Source organism: Mustela nigripes, chromosome 7 (genome assembly GCF_022355385.1).
Source record: "Mustela nigripes isolate SB6536 chromosome 7, MUSNIG.SB6536, whole genome shotgun sequence".
NCBI lineage: Eukaryota > Metazoa > Chordata > Mammalia > Carnivora > Mustelidae > Mustela > Mustela nigripes.
The window spans coordinates 117,305,947-117,323,230 of record NC_081563.1 but is presented as its reverse complement, the minus strand read 5'-3'; the positions used below and the strand labels follow the sequence as shown (position 1 = coordinate 117,323,230).

The 17,284-nt window shown below is 44.7% G+C and overlaps 1 protein-coding gene across 1 annotated transcript in view; it reads left to right on the top strand.

The window, feature by feature from the left end:
• Window positions 1-176: 176 nt before the first annotated feature.
• Window positions 177-17,284, top strand: part of EDEM2 (ER degradation enhancing alpha-mannosidase like protein 2) — a 31,732-nt gene continuing 14,624 nt past the window's right edge. The window contains exons 1-7 of the mRNA XM_059406861.1: window positions 177-385; window positions 602-712; window positions 2,552-2,591; window positions 6,335-6,440; window positions 11,965-12,090; window positions 14,389-14,600; window positions 16,533-16,674. Coding sequence (XP_059262844.1) covers window positions 279-385; window positions 602-712; window positions 2,552-2,591; window positions 6,335-6,440; window positions 11,965-12,090; window positions 14,389-14,600; window positions 16,533-16,674 — 844 coding nt within the window. The 5' untranslated portion in view covers window positions 177-278. The remainder of the gene's footprint in view (window positions 386-601; window positions 713-2,551; window positions 2,592-6,334; window positions 6,441-11,964; window positions 12,091-14,388; window positions 14,601-16,532; window positions 16,675-17,284) is intronic.

The following is a 17,284-nucleotide window of genomic DNA, read 5'->3' as shown; positions in this document are numbered from 1 at the left end:
CTGTTACTAAAACATTAGTTAATTATAGTATCTGTAGTAGCCACTGTTTTTCAGCCACGTTCATTTCCACTTCAGGGACTGTATGTCCCAAGATGCTCTTTGCCTGGATTCCACCTCGCATTATATTCTGGGACTTGTAGTCCGGAAGTGGGTAACTGATTCATCAGCGCGCAGGCGCAGGGGCGCGGATTCCCGGAACAACCAGCAGAGAGGTTCGCAGGATGAGCGGGTGGCGGTGGCTGCTGCTGCGGCGGCCTCGCTGACAGGACGCGAGCTCTATGCCTTTCCGGCTGCTGATCCCGCTCGGCCTCCTGTGCGTGCTGCTGCCCCTGCACCATGGTGCGCCAGGCCCGGATGGCACCGCGCCCGACCCCGCTCACTACAGGTGAAGGGGGTCAGGCTCCTAGCCCTTCCTTAGTTGGGGAAGGGGAAGCGCAGACCCGGTCCCTTTCCTTTCCCTTGGTCCCAGGACCCGCCACCCTGAGGGATCCCGCCACTGGGCTCAGGTGGTGATTCCCCACTTTCCGCCCTATTTCTTGTCCTTTTCCCTGCCTCGTTTCGTTTTGTGGCCCCCTGACTTATTTCTTGTACCGCGCACCAGGGAGCGAGTCAAGGCCATGTTCTACCACGCCTACGACAGCTACCTGGAGAATGCCTTTCCCTACGACGAGCTGCGACCTCTCACCTGTGACGGGCACGACACCTGGGGCAGGTAGTGGGAGTGGAGAAGCAAGGGGGGGGGCGGCTTGGGTGTGGCAGTCCAGTCCTGTGGGCGGGTCTGCTGGCGCTGGTGGCTTCACGGTCTCCTCAGCAGTTCCAAAAAAGCTCCTAGCGAGGGTGAGGCCACGTTCCCTCCAATTCAGGCCAGCACCACCGGGATCCACCCAGTCTCCTGGAAAGTTGGATCCCACCGTGTAAAAAAGCCTGACAGCCTAGTGGACTGGACCTCTGGGCTCCAGCCACGACAGTAACAGGCACCCGCAGTGGGGACTTGGACAAATGGACAGATTTCTGGAGTCCTAGGCTATAGAGGAAGGACTCCAAGAAGTCAGAAGACCCAACCCCTTCATTTTATAATTGGGCCAATAGGCCCAGGAGGGGGTATAGCTCTTCCAAACTCGAAACTTCAGAGCATTTGTTGTTAGTAACTGAAACACACTCTCATTACTGACTGCTTCTTGAGATTTCAGCTCAAAATGTCACCTCAGGATCAGCTCCCTTAACTACCCACCCCCTACAGGTCACTCTCCTAAATCACCCTATTTATTTATTTATTTATTTAGTAGTACTTCTCACTCTCTGATACTATCATTTTCACTTGTCTGCTAGTTTGTCTTTCTCACTTCCACTATAATAAAAATTTATGAGATGGAATTCTCTGTCTTGTTCCTTGCTGAGTGAGTGAAGAATCCTTGCATTTCGCTGAGGCTGACATTGATTAAACACTGTGCTAAGCATTTTACTTGTGTCTTCTCATGTAATTCTCTTAACACCCTTAGGAATTAAGTGCTGCTTTCTCCATTTAACAAATGAGTATGCTAAGCACGGGAGACGTTAACTCAACAAAATTTGTGCTGGTTTTCTTTTTTTAGATGACAAGAAAAGTAAGCAAATGGCAAATCCAAGCAGTACCAAATCATATACAATAAAGTCCGTATCTCCCTTAGCCTAGAACTCCAACCACTGTTGATTTTCATGTACATCCTCCCCAAAATATTTTCAGTTTATACCATCATATAAGTATGTATATGTGTCTTTTTAAATCAGCTTTTAAAAGGCATAACTTATATATAATAAGATGAACCCATTTAAAGCATATAGTAACCATTATCATAGTCAAGAGAGAGTACATTTCTGTCATGCTAAAAAGTTCCCTTATATAGGAACTTAAAGTTGATCCTTCCTCCACTACTGGCCCAAACAGTTGCTAATCTGCCTTCTGTCTACATGTCTGTCTTCGAAAATGCAGATGGAAACATACCTCTCACTGCCTATTCTATTCCTTGTCTTTTCCATTGAACTATATAATTTGAATATTTTAACATTAATCCATAGAACTCCTGATAACAATCTTTTCTGACAACTTCATAGTTTTGGACTATTCCAATGTATTGCAATTTAGATAATTATTCTTCCAACTGGTGTATGTTTGGGTTGTTTCTAGCTTTTTGCTCTTCTGCACATTACTGGATCTGCATTCTCAAACATACAGCTTTGTACACATTGAGATAAATTCCTAGATGAGGAAAAGCCTATGCCCTTCGCTAGAATCTTATACTGCCTCCCTATGGCAGAGAAGAATGCCAGTGCATATAGAGGCTGTGGTTAACCACAGCTGAGCAGTATCAGCCCATCCTCCTAGGTGCATTAAATGGGTCAGAGCTTCTTGGCAATTATCACTCTGGCTTCTCTGTTGTGACTGGAAGTTGGGACAGGCAGAGGCGTTGCTGTGTCTCACTTACTGGTTTAGGGGGGTATCTGATCTGGGGCAGCCTTACTATCTTGCATTTGATTTTCTTACTAAGCAGCTGGGATTTCTGTCCTTTTACAGTTTTTCTCTGACGCTAATTGATGCCCTGGATACTTTGCTGGTAAGTGTCTTGACAGTTGCTTTACTGCACCACTGTTGTGTAACTGAGATCCTTCCTCTTTTGGCAGCTTGACTGTGGGTGAGAAACGAATTCTTCACTTAGGCCTTTTATCTTCATCTCCAGATTCTGAGCCATCAGGTTTTGGTTGTCCAGCTAGATAGAGGAAAAGGATGAATTCCAAACGTGTTCAGGGTCATTGATTCAGCAGACGTTTATAGAGGACTTGTGAACACAGCACTGGGATAGGCCTGTATAACTGGATGATGCAGAGACTTTGAGACCCTCCTTGTTTTCAGAGGCTTACATTCTAACTGGCCAGGTTCGGTGATAAAAAAAAAATAGTAGCAGTAACGAGTTCATGTGTTGTGTGTAGGGCTTGTGCAGAGCACTTTGTATGTGTTACTTTGTTTAATCCTTCCAACAACCCCATGAGATATGTACCTTTACCGCTTCTTAGTGTGGGGAAATCTGATGCTTAGGAAGGTAAAAAGGGTTGGCCAGGGTCCAAGGCTATGAAATGGTGGGGCTAGGACTTGAGCTTAACTCTGAATGACTCGGAGTCTTATCTGTCCTCCTTAAAAAGGTCACAGGAGAGGATTGAACAACTTTCTCCCTACTTCACTATTTCTGGCTTTCTGTCACGTCTTCTCATTTTTTAAAAAAAGATTTTATTTATTTATTTGACAGAGAGAGATCACAAGTAGGCAGAGAAGCAGGCAGAGGGAGAGGGGGAAGCAGGCTCCCCGCCGAGCAGAGAGCCCGATGTAGGGCTCAATCTCAGGACCCTGAGATCGTGACCTGAGCCAAAGGCAGAGGCTTAACCCACTGAGCCACCCAGGCGCCCCTCATTTTTATATATTAATAACATTGACCTGAATGTGATCACCTTGTAGATGTACTTTTGCCTTTTTCCCCTTAATGTTAACTTGTATGTACTTGTCCACTCATCAAATACTTACTGGGGGTTCCCTGTATGCCAAGCACAGTGCTAAGCTCTGGAGTTAACAGTGGTAAGTTTAAAAAGACATGGTCCCTGCTTTCGTGGCCTTACGACTTCAGTGAGGGAGATGGGAAATCCAAAACTAATCTTAAAGGACAAAGAATTACAAATCAAGATGAGTGCTCCGAGGGAGGGGAACATGTGAGTGGTCATGTAACAAAAGAAATGGACCTAGACTGAGGAGGTCAGGGAGGACTTCCCTAAGGCAGTGAAATGACACTTCAAGTTGGGATCTGAAGGAGAAGCCAGTGTTGACTAGGGAAGTTGGGGAGGACGTAGTGGTCCAGGCAGAGCGAACAGTGGGCATGGGCAAGGGCCTCACAGCAGGAGAGAGCAAGGCAGACGCAGGAAATTAGAGGAGGGCCAGTATGTCTGGGATGCGGAGAAGGAAGTGCAGAAAGCAGAGTGGAGCTAGAAGCCTGGTTGGGGACCAGGATGATGGAAGCCCTTGTTCACTATGTTAAGGATTTTGATTTCTAATTTGAGAGGAATGGAAAGCGGCTGAAACGTTTGAGTAGAGGGTGGGAAGTGCTGGGATTTTGAGAAGATCACTACCTGCATTGTGGAAGGAGATTCGCGTAATCATTCAGTAAGCATTTGTGGAGTACTTGCTGCATGGGCCGCGCTTGGCACCCTGGGGGAAGGCAGGGATGAATGAAGCTCCTTCCCAGACAAAGGTCTCTCTTAATGTGGAAAGAAACAGGTGCTGTAAGAGTTGTGGGTAAAATAGTCTTTAAAGGATGAAGAGGTTCATTTTAGCTGGAGGGATCAGAGGCTTCCTTCCTAGGAAGTGACATTCAGACAATCAAAGCCAGGTCAGATTTGGAAATGGGAAGACACATGATGGAGAATTTTCTGGCAGAGGGCACAGCATGTCTCAAGGCAAAGAATGGAGGCATAGCAGTAGCAGGTATGGTTTTCCTGAAGTAGGTGAGGATAGGTTACATGAAGACGAACAGTGAGAAACATAGGTTGAGGGGCACCTGGGTGGCTCAGTTGGTTAAGTGTCTGCCTCTGGCTCAGGTCATGATTTTGGGTTCCTGGGATTGTGCCCTGCATTGGGCTCCCTGCTCAGTGGAATGTCTGCTTTTCCCTCTCCCTCTGCTCATGCTTGCTCTCTCTCTCTCAAATAAATAAATAAAATCTTAAAAAAGAAAAGAAAATATGAGTCCAAATCACTGAGCAGCTTGAGATAATAAGAATTGTTTTGGTTCCAGGTGACAAGAGACCCAGTTCAAACTGATAAGAGACAAGAAGGGAATTTACTGAGTCAGATAAGTAAAAAGTCCAGATAAAGCCTGGCGTCAGACTTAGCTGGATCCAGGCATATGAACAAATGTCTTCCCAAGTCCTTCTTTTATCTCTGCTTCCTTTGTTAGCTGTGTTCTTGGGCTCTCCGTATGCTGGGCAGAGTAGCCAAGAGTATCTCCAGATTAATTTCCCACTCAGTGCATATGGGAAGAATCAGCCCTTATGCTTTAATACCAGGAACTGAGTCTCATTGATTTGGCTTGGGTCACCCACTTATTCCTGAACCAGTCACTGGCCAAGGGATACAGTACAGTGCTCCACATCAAGCACGCATTATTGCAGCTGAGGGGATGGGGTCAGCCTCTCCCAAACTGCAGGAACAGCTGTAGAAGAAGAGTGATTCCTCGAGAGAGAATTAGGGTACTACTATCAGAGTAAAAGGTATCAGAATTGCATTTGGCTGATAGTTTAAATGAAGAAGGTTAATATTCTCAAGTGAGAGGAGGTCTAGAGTTAATTTCTAGCATGGGGTTGGCTGTCCACCTGTGCCATCAGAGACCCAGGCTCTTTGTATGTTTCCATTCTACCATCATTAGTGTATTGGCTTTCATTTTCATGATTAGTACCTCAGGGTCTAAAATGGCTGCTACAGCTCCAGAAATCAAGTCTGCTTTCAAGGCAGAAATAAGAGTAAGCAGTGTCCCTTTTTATTAGGAAAACCGAATTTTATTAGGAAAACCAAAGCTTTCCCAGATGTACCCTCACTAGACTTCTCAAGGTTTAGCCTTGGCTAGATAACATGGTCACCTCTAGCAGCAAAGGAGGTGGAGAAAGCGAGTATCTGGATTTCTGTTTTCTATAGTGGAGACTACCAGAGTAAAGGAGATTGGAAATCAGTATTGGACCAACCAATCTGCAGTGTTTCCCACAAGGATGAAGGTGATCAGAGAAGTTTAAAAATAACAGATACCCACTGCAAATGTCAAACTAGTTTTTCCTCACACAGTCTACAGTCTTTATTGTTTCCTTTAAGTGGGTACATAGTGGGGGCGCCTGGGTGGCTTAGTGGGTTAAAGTCTCTGCCTTCAGCTCAGGTCATGATCTCAGGGTCCTGGGATCGAGCCCTGCATCAGGCTCTCTGCTCGGCAGGGAGCCTGCTTTCCCCTCTCTCTGCCTGCTTGTGATCTTTCTCTCTCTGTCAAATAAATAAATACAATTAAAAAAAACACACATAACTTTTTAAAAAAAAAAGTGGGTACATAGTGACTCTTTAAGTGGTCCCTAAGAATTTACTTAACCTGTCTCCTGATACTGGGTGATTTCTAGATTTCAATGTTTCCTTCTCCTGTCACCAGTCCTAGAACAGAAACTGGAGGTCTTAAGTTGAATAAGTGAAGGCCACACGAGTGTAGGATTCCAGACTCTTCATCCAGTGTCTTCAGGGCCTTCAAGCCTGAGAGAGCCTCACTGTCAAGTCTGTCTTCTCTTCCAGATTTTGGGGAATGTTTCAGAATTCCAAAGAGTGGTTGAAGTGCTCCAGGACAACGTAGACTTTGATATTGATGTGAATGCCTCCGTCTTTGAAACCAACATCCGAGGTGAGGGCTGCCTTCTAGAACTTTTGGAAGAAAAGAGAGTGTGGAGTTTTGCCTCTGTGTAAACCAGGAGTTAGTATATAGGATCACAAGGGTCAACCTTGCCAGAGCACTTGGCCCAGACCAGTGACAGACAGAGATCTTCCCCGCAGAGGATGGGGTGTGGAGGTCTCAGGATTCCCCCATCAGTTTTAGACATGAGCAGGGGACAGAGAAAAGACTGGAAAAAATTGTGCCAGAGTGATTCCTGTATTTGACACTAGGCTTACAGCCAGCCATGAGTAAGAAGGACGTAACCCTTGCCTTCTTGGATCTTATTTTCTAAGAAGGGCTATCCAATAGAACTTTCTATGATGATGGAAATATTCTGTATCTATATTGTCCAGTGTTGTGTCCACTTATCACACATGGCCATCGAATATTTGAAATGTGTTTACTGCAACTGAGGAATTGAATTTTTAATTTCATTTAATTTTTAACAAATTTAAATTTGAATAGTGACATATGGGGGGGCACTTGGGTGGCACAGTCGGTTAAGTGTCTGACTCTTGTAAATGAAACAAGATGAGATTGGGAGGGAGACAAACCATAAGAGACTCTTGATCTTACAAAACAAACTGAGGGTTGCCAGGGGGGCAGGTCGGGTTATGGACATGGGGAAGGTATGTGCTATCTATGGTGGTTGGGTTATGGACATTATGGAAGGTATGTGCTATGGTGAGTGTTGTGAAGTGTTAAATCTGGTGATTCACAGACCTGTACCCCTGGGGCTAATATCACATTATGTAATTTAAAAAAAAAAGTGTCCGACTCTTGGTTTCAGCTCAGGTCATGATCTTAGGGTTGTGAGATTGAGCCCTGCGTCAAGCTCCGTGTTCAGAGTAGTCTGCTTGAGACACTCTCTCCCTCTGCCCCTTGCCACTAAAATAAATAAATAAATAAATAAATAAATAAAATAGTGGCATGTGGTTCATGATTTACTGCATTATACGGTGCAAGTCTTGGACATTAGTTTCCAAAGCTGGCTGTGCATCAGAACCACTTGGGACCTTTAAAAAAGTTCAATGTTTAGGTTCCACTCTAAACCTAATGAATGGGGATTTCTGAGTTGGGTCCTAGCATCGATATTTTTATCAGGTTTCCAGTGATTCTTATGAAGCTAGTATAACCCTTACTTTCAGTGAACCCTTAGACCACCAGTGGCTTAACAAACTGTCACTTCTGGAGGCCAAGCTATATTTCTTCCCCTTATTTTGTATGTGTTTTGCAATGAAACTTGTATTGCGGGTATGTGATAACGTTTTTGGAAAGATTAGGGAGCAGAGGGACAGCATGATACAAAATCTGGCTGAGGGATCAGACCTGAGTTGGAGGCCATGCTCACTGCTGTGTTCACAGCTTGTGAGTCTAATTTATCATCTGTGATTTATGAGTCTGTTACACTTTTATTGCTGATATGAATATAATTATACCAGCTTTCTTTTGGTTGGCATTCGACCAGGATCTTTTTCTACTTGTTTACTTTCAATCTTTCTGTATTTTTATGATCAGATAGATCTTTTATAAATTACATATTATATTTTGTTTATCCATTCTGACAATCTTTTCTTTTAACTGAAGCATTTAACCCATTTACGTTTACTATAATTACTTAGGTATTTGCATTAGTTTCTGTGGTATTATTTTGTGCTATTTGTCCCATCTTCTCTATGTTCTTTTTCACTCTCTCCCTCTCTCTCTTTTTTTTTTTTTTTTTTTTTTGGTGCCTTCCTCAGATTGATTTTTTTCCCCCTTATTCCATTCCCTTTTTTTTTTTTTTTAAAGATTTTATTTATTTATTTGACAGGCAGAGATGACAAGTAGGCCGAGAGGCAGGCAGAGAGAAAGGAGGAAGCAGGCTCCCTGCTGAGCAGAGAGCCCGATGCGGGGCTCCATCCCAGGACCCTGGGATCATGACCTGAGCCGAAGGCAGAGGCTTTAACCCACTGAGCCACCCAGGCACCCCATCCCTTTTTATTAATGTAGAAATCATGCTCAGTATCTAGCTTTTAAAATAGTTTTCCTGAAAATTTAATATAACATAACAAAAGTCTAGAGTTTATGAGAATCTTTATTCACCTGAATAATACAAAGCCTGGCTCTGAGGATATCCTGACCTGTATGCTGTAGTTTGCATTTTTGTTTTTTTGTTTTAAGCCCTCCATACATGATTGCTGTTCTGTACAGTTGAGGTTTTAGAGTTACTCATATTTACCATTTCTTTTTTTTAAATACTTTTTAAAAAAGATTTTTATTTATTTATTTGACAGAGAGACACAGAGCAAGAGAGGGAACACAAGGAGGGGAATGGGAGAGGGAGAAGCAGGCCTCCTGCTGAGCAGAGAGCACAATGTGGGGATCAATCCCAGAACCCTGGGATCATGACCTGAGCTGAAGGCAGATGCTTAATGGCTAAGCAACCCAGGCACTCCATATTTACCACTTCTTTGACCATCTTTCCTTCCTATGTCTCGGACTTTACATCTGTGATCCCTTTTCTTCTATCTGAAGCACTTCCTTTAGAATGTCCTCTATTACAGATGTGTTCTTGGCAGATTTTCTTTTTTTTTCTTTAAAGATTTTATTTATTTATTTGACAGATGGAGATCACAAGTAGGCAGAGGCAGGCAGAGAGAGAAGGGGGGAAGCAGGCATCCTGCTGAGCAGAGAGCCCAATGAGGGGCTCAATCCCAGGACCCTGAAATCATGACCTGAGCTGAAGGCAGAGGCTTAACCCACTGAGCCACCCAGGTGCCCCTCTTGACAGATTTTCTCAGCTTTTGTTTGTATGATATGTCTTTATCTCATTGCCTTTCTTGGGTCTTTGAGGGATAATTTTGCAGGACATATGGTTCTAAATTGATGGGATTTTTCTCTGAGCACATGGAAGAAACCTTTCAATTGTCTTCTCATTTCATTGTCATTGTTAAGAAGTAATCTGTCAGTCTCATTGTTATTATTTTGCACGTGGTTGGTTTTATTTATGCTCATTGTCCCCTCCTTTTAAAAGCTTTTTATTATGAAAGCTTTCAAAAATATATAAAAATAGAGAAAATAATATAATGAACTAGAGCTACCCATCACCCAATTTCAATAATCATTGTTACATGGGGGGTGCCTCAGTGGCTCATTGGGTTAAAGACTCTGCCTTTGGCTCAGTTCATGATCTCAGGGTCCTGGGATCGAGCCCCGCATCGGGCTCTCTGCTCAGTGGGGAGCCTATTTCCTCCTCTCTCTCTGCCTGCCTCTCTGCCTACTTGTGATCTCTGTCTGTCAAATAAATAAATAAAATCTTTTAAAAAAAAAACATAGTTAACATGGACTCTTAACTTTTTTTGTTTTTCTTTTAGTGTTCTGCAGTTTTACTGCGATGTGCATAAATGTGGATTACTTTTAATTATCTTGCTTGGCATTCCTGGGATCCGAGAATCAGTGTCATTCATTAGTTTTCAAAAGTTATGAACTTTTCTCTTTAAGTAGTTCCTTTCCCCCATTTCCTCCCTCTTCTCTTTTTAGGACTATAGCGAGGGAGGTGTTACACCTTCTTACTGTATCCTCCAAATCTCTTCGGGATATTTTAAAAACAATTTTGTCTCTTTATGTTGTATTTTGGGTAATTTTTTGGAATCTGTCTTCAAGTCCACTAATTCTCTCTTCAGATATATCTTATTTGCTATTGAACCTGTCTATGTAATTTTTAGTAATTTTTAACTCCAATTATTACATTTTTCACTTTTAGAAATTCCGTTTGGTTCTTTTGTAAATAGGGTTGGTCCTTTATATATTTTCTTGCTACTTAGTCGCCTGTTCCAGACCTTTCTTTGATTTCTTTAAACATTTCCACATAATTATTTTGTAATGTGTCCAATAATTCCAATATTTGATATACTGGTAAGTCTTGTTCTTTTGTCATTTCTGCTGGTTTATACTCCCAGTGCTTTGTTTCTTTGTATGTTTTATGATTTATTTAGATTTTAATGTACACTCATTCCCTAGACTTTATCTCTGGGCTCCTTTGAGGCCTAGACTGAAGGTTGGTTCTTCCAGGTAGACTTTTTGTTTACTTCTGCCACTTGGCTGGAGGCACTGTTTCCCAGAAACTGTTTAATGCCAAAAGTTTGTGTTGTCCTAGACTACACAGTTAGTGTGAATTCAAACTGTAAAACTTAGTGAGTGTAGTTACTAATTCTTAGGGAAGTTTTTTTGGTTTTGTTTTCTGTTTTCCCTTTCTTTTACTTGGCATCAAGATCTGAGGCATGCAGTTTTCCTTAAAATATGCTGGGGGAGGTGGGTAGGGTTTATTTTGAATCCATCCTTATACAGGCTATATAATTCTTTCAGATCGCAACTTTGGGGAGGTTTTTTTTTTTTTTTTTTTTTTTTTTTTTAAGTTTTCTTTTATTTATATGATAGAGAGAGCAAGAGCCCAAGTAGGGGAAGGAGCAGGCAGAGAGAGAGGGAGAAGCAGGATCCTTGCTGAATGGGAGCCTGACTTGGGGCTCGATCCTAGGACCCTGGGATCATAACCTGAGCCAAAGGCAGATGCTTAATGACTGAGCCACCCAGGCACCCCTATGGTGGTATCTTTTATCAGACTTTCCACTTTCAGTACGTTCTGCCTTTGTTTCTTATTCCCGCCCTGACTGGAGGAAGGGGAAACTGAAGCTCAAGGTCACCAATTCTTTTCCAATGAGAGGGCCATTCAGGATATCTATTTAGTCATATTTCCAGATACAGAACACTTATGTCTTTTTATGTTTTATTTTTTAAGATTTGTTTATTTATTTATTTAGGGACACAGAGAGAATGAGAGAGAGAGCATAAGCAAGGGAAGCTGCAGGCACGCAGAGGTAGAGGGAGAAGCAGGCTCCCCAACAAGCAAGGAACCCAACATGGGGCTCAATCCCAGGACCCTGGGATCATGACCTGAGCCAAAGGCAGCCTTTTAACAGACTGAACCACCCAGCCGCCCCCTATTTATGTCTTTTTATAAGTCCTAAATATTGTGTCAGAAATTCAAACGGATGAATTAAATGCAATGAAGGTAATAACTACTCTGCCCCCACCATGCCCGTCCAGGTCTCGGGGGCAAGGGCAGGGATTGGGAGACAGAGTAACCAAGTGAAATGAGCATGGTTTTTGGAGTGAGACAGACCTGGCCCTACCATTTGCTAGATAATGACCCAGGGCATGTCACATTACCTCTCTGAACCTCAATATCTTCACTTAAAGAGGGGACAGTAGTACCTAGGGCTTGGTATACAATAGGGATTAAAAATAAGTGATAGTCATTGTTTGGGGGATCCACCCACAAAGAGCAAAAAACTGTAAGCTTACCAGTGTACCAGTATGTGGGATTAAGGGATTCTTTCACTAGGTGGCTCTAGGCCCTTCCCGGCAGCCACCCAACAGAGCATGTAGGTTTCATTTACGCAAGGGAAAGACTGGTCTTTGGGACTCTGACACTTGTATTTCGTGCTCTCTGTAGTGGTAGGAGGACTTCTGTCGGCTCACCTGTTGTCGAAGAAGGCTGGGGTGGAAGTGGAGGCTGGCTGGCCCTGCTCTGGGCCTCTCCTGAGGATGGCTGAAGAGGCGGCCCGAAAACTCCTCCCAGGTAAGACATGGGGTACAGGAAGTCCAGTAGGTCCTGCTACTTTTGCTGGAGACCAGGGTGGTGATGCTGAGTTATTTTCTGCTGTTTCTCACCCAAACCCTTGCTGTCTCTGCCTCTGGACCCCCACCATGGAAATCAGCAGAGTTCTGGGCATTTTAAGGGCCTGCTGGGACCCTGGCCCAGGACAGATGAGCTGACCTCATGACTCTTCACAGGGTGGCACTGAAAGCCAGCCTGGTGGGTGGAAGGCTCTCTTACTTGAGCGAGCCCTTTGGCCTCCTCCCTGCCCCACACTCTCCTGGAATAAAGGGATTCCAGAGAAGAGCCTCGATCAGTACATTAGGAGCCCCTGGTTCTGGACTAGCCAATGTCTTGACCAAGCCACTCTTCTCTCCCTGGTTCAGTTTCCTTGTCTCTCAAAAGGGAATCATAATCCCTGCTTGCTTGCCGCATTGGCTTTTTGAGAGGCTGAAAACGAGGTCAGAAAGAAGAAAGTGCTTGGAGAACCGCTGAAAATACCGCTGAAACACAGGGGACTTGTTTGTAGCTCAGCTGTGTCCGGGGCTGCGGGCCAAGCCTCGGTGTATTTGCCTGGTGGTGCAGTAGCCGAGCATGGCCGCACGAGCTGGACACTGTGTTCTCTTCGGGGCGTGGTGGGGACTCTGGGGCTGTTCACACCCAAACACATCACCCGAGGCGTTCACCAACCTCTTGGCCACCACAGTTCTCCCTTTCTGGAGAAGAGCAGAGGAAAGTGAGGGAGCTGGTTCAGATGCACTCATGGCTTATGGCTCGTAGCCTCAGTGTCTCCTTAAAAACATCATATCCTGTGTGAGTCATGGGTACGGCACACTGCTCGGTTGCTTCCCCCTCCTTTCTTTTTCGGTCATTAAAAACCAGTTTGTATTGAGAAATACACAGGCTGGAAAGTCCATATTGGAGCAAGCCCCCACCGATCTGCCATTCAGGTGAAGAGAGGATTTTGTCACCCACCCCCCCACCTTTTGAAAACTGCGTGACTTTTCTGAACTACTTCTTTGCGCCCCGAGGTTGTGACTTCCGTTCTCCTCACTTGCCACTTGGGCCTGCCACACACAAGTCTGCCACTCATCATGAAGTCGCTGGGCCTTGCGGTTCTTGGAAGTTTTGATAACTTTGTTCACAGTTCAGTGACGCACGGGCTGCTCTGGGGTTATTTGACCTTTGGCCTAGAGAGGAAATCTCTGCCGCTGGCTATTTATCTAGCTCCTTGCCCTGAATCAGAAGACACAGGGGTGGGAAGGGCAGAGCGTAACAGAGGGCACGAGGTGGGCATTCTCATCCCAGCTCTGTTTGGCTCCCTCTCTATGACCTTTGAGTCACTTCCTTACAGACATGACTTTTCCTATCTATAAATTGAGGGTTGAACCACATCAGTAGTTAAGCAATTTATATCCTTTTTAAAAAATTGTAATAGTTTACCCCCTAAACTGTTTAAAGCAGGGATCTCAAACTGCCTCCTCTGGGACTGCTTCGGGTCTGCAGGTAGGTTTCATTTGGTCATACTGTGTCTGGAAAAGCATATGAGGGGAATCGGACAAAGGTGGTCAAAGATACCAGCTTCCAGTTATCCATAAGTGCTGAGGCTCTCATGTACAACGCGATGACCATAGCTCACACTGCTATACGATATGTTTGAAAGTTGCTAAGAGAGTAGAACCTAAAAGCTCTCATCGTAAGGGAAAAAAACCAATGTTTTCTTTTTGTATCTGTATGAGTCGGTGGATGTTAACTTTCTGCGTTCATCCTCTCACCGTATAGGTAAGTCAGGTGTTTGTGCTGTACGTCAGTTGTATCTCAATAAACTCAAAAAGAGAGAAGCATGTGAAGGGCTTCTCATGGCACATGCTCTTTAGGATGCCACAAGCCCAGCTGCTTCCTGTGGCTTAAACCCTACATTCCTCCCACTACGTTTCCTGCCTGCCTCTGAAGGCATCATGTAAAATACTTAAAAATGGAGCTGCTCTAGCCAGAGTAGGCCTACCTGGACATGGCAGCCTGGAGCACAGCCTGCTGCTTTCCTCCTCATCATGGGCAAAAGCCCGACGGCCCCACTGATCATTGCTTGACAGCATCTGGGTTAGGTGGTCACCAAGGGCCTGTAGTCATGACCTCTATCCCTCTCTGTCTTCATCTCTTAACAGATCACCCAGGAGATAGAGAGGGAAGTGCCGGCTGAGGCCTCGGGTTTGGGCCTGTGTGTTGAACCATCCCTATGTCCCCACTCCTGTCTGAGATCATTATTTTGTGATTATTCAGCATTTCAGACCCCCACTGGAATGCCGTATGGAACGGTGAACCTGCTTCATGGTGTGAACCCGGGAGAAACCCCTGTCACCTGTACGGCAGGCATTGGGACCTTCATTGTGGAATTTGCCACCCTGAGCAGCCTCACTGGTGACCCCGTGTTTGAAGATGTGGCCAGAGTGGCCCTCATGCGCCTCTGGGAGAGCCGGTCGGATATTGGGCTGGTAGGTCGGCTGCCACCCTTTCTGTCTGAGTCAAGTTGGCCACCGTAGCCCCTGCTTATAAGACTCGAGCAGTAAGTTGCAGCCCAACCAAGGGAAACTTAGGGTGACCTCAGCAGTGACCCAGGACTTCGCATCACGACACTGAAAGTTAAGCAAGCCTCCAGTTCAAGTTTTGGCACGGGGGAAGAGGGCACAAGAGAGCACACCCTCTCTCAGGGAGGGGGCCCTGTTGAGGTTTGACGCCTTGAGCTTCTTGATTTTTAGTAAGTGTGTCATACACTTCTTGCCCATGACTCGCATGGTGACGTTGGATGGCCAGAGATGTTGAATGGTTAGCTGTTCTATGAAAAAAATAATTCCTAGTCAGTTAAGTTTGGGGAATACTACATAGACCGTTAACCCTTGAGTTTTGAACTGCATGGGTCCACTTAGACAGATTTTTTTTACAATGCAGTACTATAAAACATATTTTCTCTTCTATATGATCTTTTTTATTTTATTTTTTATCTTTTTTTTTTTCTATATGATCTTCTTAATAACACTCCCTTTCTTTTCTCTAGCTTACTTTGTTGTAAGAATATAATACATAGGGGCACCTGGGTGGCTCAGTGGGTTGAAGCCTCTGCCTTTGACTCGGATCATGGTTCCAGGGTCCTGGGATCAAGCCCTGTGTCGGGCTCTCTGGTCGGCGGGGAGCCTGCCTCCCTCTCTCTCTCTACCTGTTTCTCTGCCTGCTTGTGATCTCTGTCAAATAAATAAATAAAATCTTTAAAAAAATTACATTTAAAAAAAGAATACAGTACATAATACATATACGAAGTTATGTGTTAATTGACTATTTATGTTATCAGTAAAGCTTCCACTCGAGATCAGGCTATTAGTTGTTAGGTTTTGACAGTCAGGAGTTAATATACAGATTTTCGACTATATGGGGCTCAGCACCCCACCCCCTACATTGTTCAGGGGCCAACTGTAGTGTCTTTTTTTTTTTTTTTTTTTTTTGAGACTCATAATGAACATGAATAGGTTAAAGGTTATGAAATCCTATGGTAAGTAAATCTATTTAACTTGGCTTAACTCACTATTTTCCAAATTTATTTGACCCCAGAGCTTCCCTTTCTTCTCTAATACCTGTGAACCCATGGAGATTGAACACACTTTGAGCCAGATGATCTCTAAGGCTGGTTTCAGCTCTTAAATCAGATAATCTGGTGAAACTAACAGTAATTGAGCCAAAGCTATCCAGGAAATAACACTAGATTTAGTCAGAATTGGGTTTGATCCCTGGCCTTGCTACACTGAAACTTTGCAACCCTGGACGAGTCACTCAACCTCTCTGATCCTTAGTTACTAGAGCAGTAATGCTGATGTACTAATATACTTTTGGTGAGTCATTATGACTTGGAAAGACTGAGTTGTCTGAAAGTGATTCAAGCAGGGACACATTTTATGCAAGTCTGGTTCTAAGCTTGAAAAGTGAAACTTGTATGAGGAATCCTTGAAAATCCCTTAAGAAGATGCCACTGTGGAGACCTACCGTAACTCCGTTAGTAGGTCCAACACCAGCAGGTTTTTCTCCAGCCCTGGAACACCACAGTGGAGTTTAAATCCTCTCAGCCCCTACCATGGCCTGCCTTCTGACAGTGTCTCTCCCACGGGCCTTCTCTGTTGCCCAGGGTCTGCTCTGTTTGCCTTCAGATGGAAGTTCCAGAACTTAAAACTACATGGAGCAGTTCCCCAAATCAGAGACAGATACCAATAGGAGTCTGTGGCCTCCCAACCCCATACCCCGATAGCCTGCGTGTCTTCTGAGAGTATCAGGCCGCCTGCCTTGCCTCTGACTGGCCAGTCACGGGTATGGGGAGATCCGTGTTTGGTCTCGAGCCCTCCCTGGAGACTATGTGTGTGTGTGTGTGTCTTCTTTCCTCCCAGGTTGGCAACCATATCGATGTGCTCACTGGAAAGTGGGTGGCCCAGGACTCCGGCATCGGGGCTGGCGTGGACTCCTACTTCGAGTACCTGGTGAAAGGAGCCATTTTGCTTCAGGATAAGAAACTCATGGCCATGTTCCTAGGTAAAAAGCGTGGGGTAGGGAGGCTTTTGTCGTGATTTTTCCCATCAACAAGTGATTTACTTAGAAATTTCCCCTTGCTCCCAAGTGCTGACAGCATCTGTTCTGAGTACCTGAGTCTGCATTCAGAGCCAGGATGGACTGAACATTGCCCCCTTAGTGCCCGCTGTAGCTCTTCAGGCCTTCCTGCAAGATCCCAGTGAACTGTGCTCTGTTCTCTGTGTGTGGCCCTGGGTTTCTTATTTGCTGACCATTGTACATGGGTTCTCTTTGTCTAGAACACCTTTTTTTCCTGTTTTCATGTGTCCAAATTCCGTTCACCCTCTAAGGCCCAGCTGTAGTGACACCTTGCCCACGAAGCAGCTTGATCCCTCCTTAGAACTAAGGGCCTTCAGTACCTTTGTAGAGTCAGCTTTCGTCCACAGCTAACAGTTGAGTGCTGGGTCTATGCCGTATTCATCTTTCTGTCCCCCACGGTGCTTTGCGTGAGGTAGGTGGTTGATTAATGCCTGTGGAATAAAAGCGTTTTATCCTCTAGGCCCCTGGACACTAATAATAATGAAATTGAGGAATTGTTGAGCACCTAGTAATAGTTACTGTGAGGGCTACCATT